The sequence below is a fragment of the Morone saxatilis genome, unplaced genomic scaffold (genome assembly GCF_004916995.1).
Source record: "Morone saxatilis isolate NCDOM2014 unplaced genomic scaffold, NCSU_SB_2.0 Contig4, whole genome shotgun sequence".
Lineage (NCBI taxonomy): Eukaryota > Metazoa > Chordata > Actinopteri > Moronidae > Morone > Morone saxatilis.
The window spans coordinates 1,378,790-1,392,929 of NW_023339984.1; the positions used below are offsets into that span (position 1 = coordinate 1,378,790).

The 14,140-nt window shown below is 41.4% G+C and overlaps 1 protein-coding gene across 1 annotated transcript in view; it reads right to left on the reverse strand.

Annotated features, from left to right (window-relative positions):
* Window positions 1-3,024: 3,024 nt before the first annotated feature.
* lrch4 (leucine-rich repeats and calponin homology (CH) domain containing 4) overlaps window positions 3,025-14,140 on the reverse strand; it is a 35,617-nt gene continuing 24,501 nt past the window's right edge. The window contains exons 10-17 of the mRNA XM_035675708.1: window positions 9,989-10,141; window positions 9,595-9,666; window positions 9,338-9,389; window positions 9,176-9,227; window positions 8,290-8,483; window positions 7,809-7,946; window positions 7,079-7,156; window positions 3,025-6,724 (exon numbers count right to left, since the gene is read on the reverse strand). Coding sequence (XP_035531601.1) covers window positions 6,494-6,724; window positions 7,079-7,156; window positions 7,809-7,946; window positions 8,290-8,483; window positions 9,176-9,227; window positions 9,338-9,389; window positions 9,595-9,666; window positions 9,989-10,141 — 970 coding nt within the window. The 3' untranslated portion in view covers window positions 3,025-6,493. The remainder of the gene's footprint in view (window positions 6,725-7,078; window positions 7,157-7,808; window positions 7,947-8,289; window positions 8,484-9,175; window positions 9,228-9,337; window positions 9,390-9,594; window positions 9,667-9,988; window positions 10,142-14,140) is intronic.

A 14,140-nucleotide genomic window follows, 5' to 3' on the forward strand; every position in this document is an offset into this window, starting at 1 on the left:
TGACCATACTGAATATGAACGTCATCCAATGAAGAGATACAGAAATAAAGGATTGGATAGAGCTTTATCTGTGAGCTAACCCTGTTTCTATTCTTACATTTAACTCTCCAGTTGTCTTTTTTGTAGACATAAGAATAACTATTTAAAGGTAGCCAATCTTCTCTCTGTTGGTCTTGCTCATATAGAGGCATCATTATTAAACTGACTGTTTCATAAAACTCCTTGTAGCAGGTTTAATGTCGTGCCTGTAGTGAAGTTTCTTTTGTTATTTTCATTATGCATTGCCGTTACTCGGATTTAGATAGTTTCAGACAAAGACGTGTATTAACCTTTTCATCTTGCTGAGATGATTGACTCTGCTGTACTTCGTTGGGAACTCTTTTGACAGTCGTGCTTAAAGGCCTCCGTAGCTCTACAATGATCGACTAACGCTGCCTGTTATTGAATGCTTATAGCCGTTGCATTAAATCCCAGACTTGAAAGTGGATGGATTTGTAGTCCCTCCTGCACAGCTAATGTCTGCCTCAGTGATTCTCAAGCTTTTTGCATTTCACAGACCGTCAAGATGGGCACCCCGGATCGTCCTCAGTGACCCCTGAACCCCCCCCAGGAACTCACCCACCCACAAAGACTGACATTTCCCGGTACATCTGAGAAATGATTCAATCTACATAATCAGAGCTGCTGACTGTAGTGATTACTTGATTAACTGGTGAACCTTAAAGTCCGACCGTATGCAGAAATTGTAGACAATCTGGAGCTCGACAAAACACAGTGTGTGTGTGAGAGCAATACACAGTGTGTGTGAGCAGCAGCAGGCAGACTGAAGTGATGCAGAGAGGGAAAATCAGAAAGGCGACAGCGCTGTTTATCGCGTCTCCTCCCTTCAGAGTTAAAATGCCTTCGCTCTGACCTCGGCTCAGACACACTCACCTGCTCCGACACGGGCCAGCTGGAATTTATGATGGTAAACCTGCTGTTTTGGAGAGCACACAGGAGCTTTTTGAAGAGGTTAAAAGCACAGGGCACAGTGGATTCACGTCAGGATATCTGCAGGCCCCCTCACAATTTTACCACTCTGAATGTGTCACGAAACAGACTTCAATTCAAAACCAACATGAAGGAAGCGAGCTGGTAAAATCCCCCTGTCCTGTAATGGTGTGAGTGGATGGTTGCAGGATTCCAGCTCCACCAGTTACTGAACATTGTGTACTTAAAGAAAGAGTCTGGTGTTCTTCTATATTTCACACTGTCAACAAATCCCATGAAAGCCAACACTGTGTTAGTCCTGTCTTACAGTGCTTTCACACCTAACCTGTTTGCTTCAGTTAAAACGGAACCCACTACAGTTAGTGTGGTTCTTTACAGCTGTTGATAGACCCCTGTGGGCCGAGACAACCTTTTAAGTAGTCTTGGTCTGCGTCCAAGCGTATTCCGGAGCGGTTTGTGGTGTGAAAGCAAATGAACCAATCAGCAATCCCACAGTAGTAAGCTTCAAATCATTACTTTTTGGGCCCGTCTCTACCTTTTTAAGCCCTGAATATACTCCCAAGTGGACGTGTATACGGACAGCTGTGGACATCACGGCCGAGGTGAATTCGCTTGGACGTGTTCCACACGTGGTAGATCAAGATCTACATGAAGATGTGCCCTCGTAGTGTCACCTTATGACGACGAAATTTACGTCCCGCTGACCGTCACATACTCACAGACGCTGAAAGTAATTCCAGCTTTAGTCATTATTGATAATGTAGTTGATTTGCAGTCTAATAATAGTACTAATGCTTATCATCATCAAATACATAAATGTACACGTCAGAAGCATTTAAGTGCTGCATAAACTTCTGTCACTTGAATTTGATTTCCCCACGATGAACGATGACAGTTGGTCATGTGTCCAATCAGTGAGCTGTAAATAGTCAGTGAACACGAATCAGAACAAAACTAAAATGCAACAGTGCGTCCCTTTGCTTTGTACCAAATGAATCCAACTACAGGTGTGGAAGCACTGTTAATACTTTGAAGGTTCTGCAGCCCCTCTGCAGCTGTGCAGCTGAGAGCCACTGGGACTGCAGGGAAGTTGCCAAGCCAACCACTCAGGCCTCGTTCTTGCTGTGTTTTATCTCGTAAAACCAAATCACACTGTGATCTCACCAGCTGAAGTGACTCAGTGTTCAAAACACTGAATTTGTTGTCTTTAAAAAACAAACAAAACATAACACGAGTTTCTGTCCCCCAAGCACGCTGTTCCTCTGTACCTGATGAAGAGCCAATTTGGTCCTTTGTCTTCACCACAACCCACAACCTGAAAGAGGTTTTCTCTCCGTTGAGTAGCGCCTCTGTTAGGCAGTGCTTTGCATGGTGGGATCAATTTAAAAGTTTTACTATTTAATCTGATACACATTTTAAAATTTGAAAGGGGGTGTTGACAGCGTTTGCCCTGTTGTCTACAGGGGGCAGTAATGAGCCCATTCTGGCTTAATGGACCGGAATGAAGATGCTGTGCTTGACAACTGCAAACTGTTGTTTTAGAAGTAAAAAGGCTTCAAGGATGAGGATGTAGTGGTTGGTCTGGTATGTCGGGTTAACTTCCCCAGAGAACAGCCACTGGTTCCTCCTGCAGACGTACATCTTAAAAAATGCTTCACAGATGTACGGTTTTATTGTTGAAAGGGTCTAACTTCCCAGAACAGCTGGTCACTGTAGCAAATGCAATGGTTGGGGTCTATTTAATCTAAGCTCTAGTGAGAATTTGTAGCAGCCGGAAAGCAATAGGACACATTGCTTGGATCGGGACGTGGGATTTGCTGATAAGAATAATATAGAAAATCACCAGAATGCTTCCATCAAAATAAATTTGAACAATATATAATTTCATACTTTCATACAGGTCATGTGACACAGACTCCATTCTCTGAAGAAAAAAAGCTAGTGAGTGACCCTTGAGTGGAGCAGCTGCAGATACCCTGATCACATTCTCGGCTGATGAAGCAAAAGCACGACAGCTGGCGAGCAGACAAACAGCACGTGGTCAAAGTTCATTTTTAATAATTTCTTTACAGCGGCAGGGAAAAGAACTTTACATATAGATTTATATAAACTCAAAAAGGATTCTTAATAATACAAGGGTATCATATAAATATAAAATACAAGTCTTTCTGTTCCGCTAACATATTTAAGAATATAGCCAGTGAATGAATTACTGTATGTTGCTTATCCAGTTCCATTTATAAAATATACATTTGAATTGAAACAGTATAAATTTCATCTTAACAGCAGGCGAATAAAAAAACTGGAGCCATGGGAGGGGTTTTACAGTGGACGTTCTGACCTCTAAACAACAGCAGAGAAGTGGACAGGAAATGGACGGTGGACTAAAACAACCAGTGTGCTGTGCACATTGTTAAATATGGAAATCAACTTATAAAAGTATAATTCCACAGAATGGCTTCTTTAAACGTGGGGCCCCAGAGTTCAATATTGAATGGAAAAAGAGAAGACATCAGTAATCATGAAATCATTCGTGAAACGTATTACTATGGTTTCATAATTCTTTTTACAACAGTTTGGATGGAGTTCTGTTTTTATTACACTGTAGAAATGTATTTCAAAAGTCGGTTTGATTATTTGGTGTTTTTCCAGTGATACAACCACATTAAGCCGGTTAGCTCCTGTTAGCTAGAGCAACAACGATGCTAAAGTCATTCTGAATCAACCAACTGTAGGCTGGTTCAACAAGGCTACACATGCCACCAAGCTAGGCAGCTAATAAGCTAGGTTGGTTTACCAGCTTAGAATATAACTGGGCATCAAAGAGAGCTGGTGTTAACAGCAGCTAACTGGCTAATCCTCAGTGGTCTTCTCTGTGGTCACTCAACCCAACAGGAGCTGGCTAACAATGCTAACTCTGTCTCTGCACTTTGATGCTGTGTATTAATCCTAGCTGACAACCCAGCTTTGCCTGTTAGCTTGCCAGATAGGTAGCATATGTAGCCTTTCGAAGCTAAATAACAGGAGAGGTTCATTACTGTGACTGTACTGTGTTTGCACATTGGGTACAGTCACAGAGGCAGGGGGTGCTGACACAACACACATTAGAAAAGCCTCATTAAATAAGTGTCATTGCAAAAAACCTTCCGTGACCTCCAATAAATATATTATAATTATAATGATGAAATAATGGGTTCATTTATTTATTTAATACAAATTAATGTTTATTATCAGTCCTGCTACTTAATAGCAGAGTTAGACCAACACAGTCTGCTGATACTGCTATCCTCTGATAGTATGTTTCAAAGTAGCAGAAAAAAAGCCTAAATAAGATATTTAAGCTTATTTCTTCAGTGACAAAATGTTAGACGAAGATTGACTGGAGTATTCCCTATGAACAAGTTAAGTTGGTCCCCTGCTTTTACTTCATGACTTAGTTTCAGTAGAACGTTTTAATGTGTTGTTCTGCTTTAAATGTTGTTTCAGAGTCCTAGATAAGAGTAAAACAGTAAATGATGTGAGTTTGTGGGGCTTTAGCAGCATAATCCTAAAAATCTCACTATTGACATTAGCTCCCAAACAGTCAATTAAGCATTCTAATCAGATTCCAATCAGCGTTTAGTCTCAGACATTGACCTCCTAAGAGCAAAAAGCCAGACGCAGCGTGTGATAGAAACAGCAGAGGTCGTTTGATGCTCTGTTCAGTGTGCAGCCTCGAGGGAATCAATTATTTCCCAATCCAATAAAAGGGAAAACTTTTAAGCAATCAATGTTATTTTAACTCTGAATAATTGAATATTGATTACCTCTTATTTACCTGTTTGTGTGTTTTAAAGCATACGGATTGATTTCACAAAGCTTTATGAGGCTTCAAAACTATCTCTGCTGTTTCACCTCAGAAACAAAAGTAACAAGAACAGAATCCAAAATAAATAAAAAAGCAATAATTTAATAACCTGTTTACATTTATACAAACATGAGTCGGCTGGTCAAAGGGACCAGTGACAACCACGAAAAAGACTTACACACAACCTCCTGGAGGGGTTTGTACCGTCAGTTAGGGGATCGATGCAGCGACATCGCCCCCTGCTGCTCACAGTTACCATAGCAGACATAAAAATAAGAGCCGGCTCTGCCAGTGGTCTCAGTCAGTGTTCAGTAAGAGGCACTGTAACATCTGTCTCACTGTCACATTGTTGTATCAGAAATAATGTCACCTAACATCCAGATTCCACATTTCCCCAACCACCTGTCTCAAGGCTAATAGTCACATTCACAGTTCAGCTTACTTGAACAGTTTCTCTCTCAGGATGAGAGGCATTCTCAGAGGTAGAGCTGCTCCGAACACAGAAAACCTTAGTGAGCAGAGCTAAAGAACCACACTGAGTGATGCTGACAAACAAGCAGGAACAATGAGTCCTGCCGGCTGTATAACAAGGACATCTGGTTAGCCAACTGAACTAGTCTGCTGACCTCCTGACATTTATCACTCTATCACGCTTACACTACGGACTCATGACAGGGAAGAGTCTGTCCATCACAGTTTACTGTCTGGACAATCATTTTGCTGTTTGCCTTCCTTTCTCTTCCAGATACAGTTGACTAGCTCCCAGGAGTTGGAGACCACAACAGAGATTAAAGGAGAGAACATTTATGGACTCGTATGCATCAGGTAAACACAAAAACAAATCAATTAGCATTTAACTATATTTTGATAATCGCTTAATTGTTTTAGGTTTCTTTAGTCCTCCGACATTGTATCAACCAAACACCTAATCAATTAATCGATAATTCAAATAAAGGTTAGTCGTAACCATAACTACACTCTCATATGCGCTTGATGGCTACCCTGGATGTAGAGCGTTGGTTGTGCGCATTTTCAAAATGTAACACTGTACATTGGCCAGTTATAATGGATACATCCGATTACTGACAGCCATCGGACATGGATTATGGAAAAACTCCTCTTTTTGTCGTCAACAAAGGTTTGATATGCATTTTGTTCAGCAAGATAATCTTCACAAATCACCATCACTTTTAAACATTTTTGGCACTCTATAGTCAATGGTCAGTGAGATGTAACTGAAGTTGTGGTTCCTTTGCTCCGCCCATCCATGTCTCAACCAATGAGAGGGTTTGTTCCTGTGGAGCAGCTCTGCCTCACAGTTAAACTCATCTTCTGCAAACACACTGTGCATTACAGAGTGAAGGCTAAACTAGGCTAAGGCATATCTCTGTTCATCTGCTCTCATACAGTATTTGTCCATGTAGTGCTTTCTGTTTTGCTAAATGAAGAGCTGTAGTGTATTCTGTTTGTTTCATAAAAGCTGTATGCTCAACTGTCGGCTCACACACACACACACTGCAGAGTATTGTCTGAGATGACAACTGTGAGAGCAGCTGTGTGTGTTGGCCTCAAACTCCACAACTGTACTGTGTGTGTGTTGTAGTGTGTAGTGTAGAGCAGGACAGCAGTCATGTAAATAAGAACTGTGTTTGTCCTCTAGGTGAGCAGGTAGCAGTACAGGACGTAGAGCAGAGCCATGACGGCGCAGTAGAAGAGCAGGAAATCTGTGGACAGCGGTGAGGACGACGACGATGGCGAAGGTGAGGAGTGGCGAGGGGAGTGGTCCTCCGCCGTCTCCCCCCCCTCCGCGGCCAGCAGGGCCGTCACACAGCGTAGCACAGCGGGCAGCTTACATAGAAGCACATCAGAGCACACACACACATCCATCTGGACACACACACAGGAGGAAAATACAAGTAGTTATATTGTTAAAACAAAGAGACAACAGAAGACAAACAGAATGTAGACTTACACAAAGCAGAGTTAGGGTTGGACTGATATGGGCCAGTGATGTGATTGAAAATGTAATTCGATTTAGGACAAAGGCCCTCAAACACCCTCACAGTCCAACCCTGACAGAAATAATGTAGCAACACAACTGAGCTTAAAGCACGTAGAGAATTCTGTTTCATCTACTTTTTAAACAGACTCAATGGGATGCTTTTAAGAAGCATCACATTTTGATGTATCAGAGTAGTTTTGCTGTAAGGACAGGGAATCATAGTGACACATGGACTGTACCTCAGGGACTCCCAGCTTGCGACAAGCAGCAATGAAGTTCTCCACGTTGAGTCGACACTTCGCTGAGCTCAGTTTAGGCTGAAATAACATCGGACATTTAGATCTCTTTATGTTGGACCGAAATGATTGCTTTGTTTTTATGAACAGTGTTGGGCAGTAACCATAGGTGGCGCTATTAACAGGATAATATTAATAATATTAAACATTTGAATAATCAGGTCGATCAAGAAACTGCTGACTGTCGTGTTTTGTGTGTCCTCGGCTGTGTTACACTCTCTCTCTTTAAGTTGTATATCTGATCTGCTGCTGATGTAATGTGGTCTGTGCAGCGCCTCCTGTGTCTAACGATGTGGGCTCAATAATAAATAAAAATGTTAATAAATGCTTTACTGTCTGCTAGATACTTGTCGTGGTGGAAAAAGCTATGAATCATGTCTGTGTGTTGGTAAAATCTAATTATGGGGTTGAGATCTTCTGACACAGCGTATACACACGCAAACACCTTTTTCATTCATGTGAGAGATGTGACTGTGATCCTCTGAACTCGGGATAAATGAATGTTCATTTGTGTGAAGAATGAGAATATGACTTGATTGTAGTTTAGAGTCAAATGCTCACAGTTGTGTAGGTTCATGATGAAATGTAGTTATTATATCTTTGATCATATAATTATAGTCAATCAGTGATACATTTCTGACAGGGACTGGATTCAGCAGTTTACGAGACTCACCACTGCTGGAGAGGGAATGTGGATTATTGACACGGAGCGTGGTCGAATGTGATTGACCAGCTGGCAGAGGATGGTGCCGTTGGATAAGGCCTCACCCAGATCCTCCGGCAGAGTGATCTTCAGCCGAGACTCCAGAGTCTGAGGAGGGCGTCAGAAAGAGAGGATTATGTCAGATGTTCATTTTAGACAGCATTCCCATCACAGGACACCAACTATTAAAACCCACGATTACCACGATGATGTTTACGTAAATAATAAGCATCTTCAATACAGTGAGAAGAAGCTGAGACACAACATGTGTGGAAGAAGGTATTTCAAAGACCCTTGAAAGGGATTTTTTTATGCCACAGGAGGATTTGAGGTGATGCAAAGATGTTCTGGTATATTTATTGAGAGATAATAAGAACAAGAAATACCACATGTGACTAAGCAAACTTCCATTCAACATTTTTTTAAATGTGTAATGTATCTTGTGGTTTACCTTGCGTAGCTGTGTGATGTCTGGTCTCTCCTCTTTAGGCGATCGCAGCATCGTGCGAGACTCACTTCTGCCAGACTCACCCAGGGTAAAGACTGCGGGTTTGACGTTGCTGCGGGAGGAGGTGCGGAACAGGAAACTGTTGGGTTTCTGGGCCTGGCCGGGTGGAGGGGACGTCTTTGGGGAGGACGGGACATCTGAAACAAACAAGGTCAGTGTTCCACATGTATTATGAAACATGTGCTGACAAGACAATTTATTTCAGCCTTACTCAGCAGATACAGTTCACTCAGAGCAATGCAGGATGAAAGCTCAGGGAGGAGCAACTAGGTGAACTTTCTCATCATTATCTGTGTGTGTGTGTGTGTGTGTGTGTGTGTGCGTGCGTGCCAAGGTTTCTTCAGGTTTCAACAGATTACAAGAAGACTTGTAGAACTTTTTAAGACTTTTTAAAACCATTACGAATGTGATTTATGACCTATTTCATGCCCATACTGGGGAAAAGAAGTGCAAAGGTTATGATGGAAAATCAGTAATGGTTCCATATTAGTCAACATTAACGTCATAAATTTAATAAATTTTTAAGGCCTAAAATTCTGATTGTTGGATTGGATATTGAAGCCTTTTAAAAGACCCTGCCAGTAAGGTTGTGTCAATGGTTAGTGGTGTTGCTATGGTTACCCACAGTTTAACCTTCTTTGGGAACCCATTCATACTTTGGAAATATCAGTGGATCTTTATTTGAGGTGTCCTATATACAATTTGAAGCAGTCAGCCAATCAGAAACCAGTATCTTCTGGTATATTAACATCTCCTCATAATACAGCAGTTCCTGTACGTTTACAAACATTCAATTAAAGTCTTTTTAAACAGAGTAAGTGTGTAGTACCTATTCTGCTGCTGGAGCGATGTAGAATTGTTGGAGACATCTGGTCAGCACTCTAATAAAAAAAAGGAACAAATTTCACATTATCAATAATGAAATCAGTCACAGTGCAGCTGTGTGAACCTTTCAGCTCTATTTCCTGAAGGAATGAGAAGCACGACTCACTGCACAACGCTGCCGGAGGCCTGACTGGGAGTTGTTCTCTGGAGATGCACCACTAGGGGGAGACAGACACCACAGTTTGTTGGCTACAGAAAACCAACACTTCCCACACCCTTAAGCTAAAGCTGTTTAAATTCAGCATAAAGCAAGGAAATGTGAGAATGAATGGAAGGGAGTATAAATTGGACGGCCACTCAAAGTCATGAGTGTCTCAGCTGTTGCTCTGCTGTGTGTTTATCTGTTCAACAAGCTTTACTTACGCCGAGACACTTCCTGTCTGTGGTGGTGCAGCAGCCACATGACTTCCTGTTTTGGTGGATGACTTCAGCAAACTGCAAAATTAGAGTTTGGACATGGAAAGCGTATAATTAGAGATTAGCCGGGCAGTAGGGAGCAGCCTCTGACAGAGAGTTGTATGTGTGGAACTGCTCCACACAAGTTCATATTCACACTGTGTTCCAGTAAGAGCAGGAAATAGTCAAATTTCTGCTAACATCATGTGATGTCAGCATCCAATCCATTCATATGCTTTTTTTGTCAAATGCTTTGTCCTCCGTCAGAAGTAAACTCTGTTGTTCTAAATAAATCAGTACAGTTGAAAGTGTCTCACGTTTGGTTCTATTGTCTTTATAAAGAATGTCAATGAGTAGTTACCTGGCCTTTTCTCTCTGCTGATGCTGGCGTTCTCTCTCCTGCCAGATCAGCAGGGTGCCCGGCCTCCTCCGCTCCTCCAGGGTGGGGCTGGAGGGGGACAGGGGAGCGGAAGGAGCCGACGTTGGGGGGCCCACATCTATATGGAGGCTGGTCCTGAGAGTTTGAGAATGGCATGAGGCAAAAATGAATTCAATAATTTGATCTGAATATATCTAAAACACTATTTGTACATTTAGACTGGCTACATTCCCTGTACTGCAGTCCCCATTGCTGTAAACTCCACTGTTGGCCCAAGGACCTTGTTGCATCCTCTAGAAGTGAGGGAGTGAAGTTTCTGTTGCCAGATTTGACAGACAGCAAATAGCCCAATCAGTGCCTCAAACTCAACTACTTGTCATTAAAAGTAGCCCAATTATTTGCTTGTCTTTGGAAATGATACAGAAAGGAACCCAACAGAAAACCACCTTCACCAGTGCAGTCAAAGTAAAAAGTGAAGCAATGAGGTGGAAACACAAAGTTGGTTCAGAGCACAACCGGATCACAACTTATGGTTGTTTTTGTGAAATGGGCCCAACCATTCGAACACTATGACTTTAAAAATAGATTTTTATGCAGGTCATTCCAAATGTACTGTGTGCTACACTGGGCGGAGATTGTACATGGGCTGGATTCAGGCCCCGAGCAGTTTAACAGCTACAAGTGAGAGAAGCAGAAAAAAAGACACCAGATTAACTAAAGGCTATTAAAAGGATTCGACAGACTTGCAACTTTTTTTCTGAAGGCTGGTTTCTGTAAATCATTCCAATGTGAAAGTCTGTTTAAAAACGTTTAGTTTCCATTTTGAGTCTCTGTATTCTATTTTTAGAAGTCCCAAAGGAAGCGTTGGAAGCCAAGATCTGGAACATCCGTTTGTCCAAGATACAATATGACTGTAAATTGTCTGTACAGGAGATACAGGACTGTGAAACAGCTAAAGTAAACCCTCCTCTGTCAGAAGGAACAAACTAGCAGTCTAGTTACCAGATTGAAATCATGTACAGTATCTGAGGCTTAATGAGGTGTTTAAGCACTGTTAGTCGTTTGGCCAGTTATTTGGCCAGAGGACAGTTTATAAATCTCAGACATTTGGAACAATGCTGCTTGTTGCTCCAGAGGCTGAGAACAATGGCCCTGCACCACATATTAATATGTAGCCAATGGACTGCTGGGACACTAAATCTCAACAATGTAGTTATCCTGGTTACAGAACAACAGGGCAGCATGATAAAAGCTGCCTGCTGGGCTTTAGCACAAACAGGGCGTGAATGTGGCTGCTGCCGACAACAATGCATGGGCAAAATATGGATATTAAGAATCCCTGACAAACAAAGTGTTAATATAGGAGTCTGTGTGACCCAATCCAATCCCAATGTGACAGGAAATGTTGCAGGAAATATGTAGATGTATGTTTATTAAAGAGATGCAGCAATTCTTATGTTGTAGTCTGATAATTAAACGACCAGTTTGTTCCACTTCTTTCCTTTAGACGGATTTCATGCTCGTGTTAGCAAACTTCTGATGGGAGTGGGCTTATTCTGTTGCAGATTTATTTTATAATTAACTTAAAATAACCTGTAAGACAGCTATATCCATCCCATCCATGCTTGCCACAGCTTGTGTAAGGAGTACCTCATTGCAGCCTGCAGAATGGGGCGGGGTTCAGCAATGGTTGGTTTAACTGTTTAATTTGGGTGGGGTTAAACATTGATTGTGATTGGATTCTAGCTGTTGATCTCCCTGTGATTATAATTGGCAGGCAATGGTGTTGCGGAGCGAGCGGACAACGGAACCGGGCTTAGCTAATAGTATACCTAACTTAGCTATTGGCAGCTACTGTTAGCAACAGTTAGCAATTACTTTAGCAACAACTATTGTACGTCAGGAAACCCTGTAAATCGCAGTTCTTTCACACGTCAGAGGGAAAACTATAAACTATTTTCTCCATGAAATATGATCCAGTGTCACCAAAATCTGTGAATAAAGTTGTTTTTGTACAGTAATTAAGTGCGCAGGTCCCCAGAAACCAACACTTTGGCTGTCTATTGTTTTTTCAGCCTAATTCTTATCTCATTTGTGGGCTAATAAACAGTACATTCATTAAATTCACTGCCTCATATCAATAGTTTCATCAAATTAGTGAGTAAAGTTATTAAGTTGTGTTTTTGTACGGTAAGGCCTGGCTGCCTTTTCTACCAGTGGACTAACTTTTGCTGTACGGCTAACTGAGACAAAAGGAAGTGCTGCTCAAACCAAAGTAGGAAAACAAGGAAATTGATGTTTAACCGTGCCACAGTGAGTGGGATTAAACATTCAACTTTAAATCCTGACACATTCTACAGACTGCAGCCAGGTTAACTTCTGGCCATAGCTGTCACAGTTTTTCATGGATGTCACCATTTGTCCTGCTGAGGCACAGAAAGATGACAACTCCATTTTTAACCCTGGCTACAAAATTTTGAGTGGTTGTGGTATTTCCAAAAAAAGTGGTGGTGATCAAACAGGAGCAGGAGGTAGAAATGCTGTGAGCAACTTTAGCAATTTAATCTTTCAGCTCATATAGCTTCTACTGCAATCTTATTCTGCTCAAACACACACATTCTTTGTTATTCATCAGTTTTCAAGATACATGAACATTTAGACAATGCTTTTATGTTGCCACAATTTAATAAATGTGAGGACTGGGCGACTCAGACTTAACTTTCCAAGATAACAGCAGCCACAGGCACTCGACATGCAGAGTTTGAGGGACAGTGAGTGACTAACACTGTAAGTAATGGGAACTGCAGTCTATTGACTTTTCCCAGCTCTTCAAATAGCCTGTAAAGTGACCTTGTAAAACAAGGGAGGAAAAGAGAGAGAAAAAGTGATAAAACCTTGTCTGTCTTTGTCAGTTGGAGTGACTGAGTACACGGTTTCCAACCAGAAGAACCAACACACTGCTGAGTTTAGATGAAGAACTGTCGCACAAACAGGCTGAGCAGAATTAAAGGGGATATGTAAATGATTTTCAAATAAAAAACGCCACAAGAACTGTAAACAAATGAGACCTTGGTTGAGGTCATTATGGAGACACTTCCCATAAAGCCTTTTGCTTCTTGTCGTTCCTCCACCCTCCCTGAAGAGGATAAATAAACTTGCAGTAATATTTCTCGATTGCTTTTTACTCCATCTGCCACCTGAAAGAACAGTGGTTTCTTCCACAATATACTCCTTTTTAGTGCTTTAAATGAATATTATTGTTTTGCGCTTTAAAGATTATAATTATAAGATTGAAAATTGAATATAGCAACAACAAGAACAACTATTCGCTATGTAAACACATATTGGAGTCAGGCAAAGGGAGTGACGTCATTCTCTGCACAGGACACCATGTGTTGTTATCGCAGTCACTTGGTGATTTGTTTACAAATCTGGTCTGGCCAATGTGCACATTAGTGCATGTGAGTCCCTTTTCCAACTAAGTAGAGCACCTGAAACTGTTGTTTTTCTTATCTACGTCTGTGATTAAATTATCAAACCAGCCTTAGTGCTTGTTGGAACAGTGGAAAGACAAAACAAAGACAGTTTTGGTGAGTTTTATTTTGTCCACTTCGAAGGAGTCCTGATGTCAAGACAATCTGCAAGTAGAATTACTATTTTTGTCTACGGAGTCTGGTGGCGAGCAATATTACAGCTGTTAGTGGTTAAACAAAAGGTCTATCTCTGCAAAATACTTCTGGACGTGCCTAGAAGGAATTAGCTAATGTTATATGGCAGCCATAGCCGCCTGTTTTGCGGCTATTATCTCATCTCATTCTGTGGATTAAGGGTTTTATTTAGACCAAGTGATGGTTGGACAGACTGAAAAAGATTTATTTTATTTCTGTCCAGTTTGATGTGCATTTTACGATTATCTACTAGTGAAAATGACTGATCGGCAGTAGCGGTTATTGTTTGGGTATGAGATGCTGCTGCTCTACTGCGACATCTAGTGGCAACAAACATTTACCTTTAAGCCATAGAGGCCATTGCAGCTAGGTTTTTCCTCCTTCCAAATCTAATGTGGAGTTACTCTTTAAAGGGACAATGTCCAGTATTTTAAGTATTTTATTTGCTAAAATCAATGTCTTCATT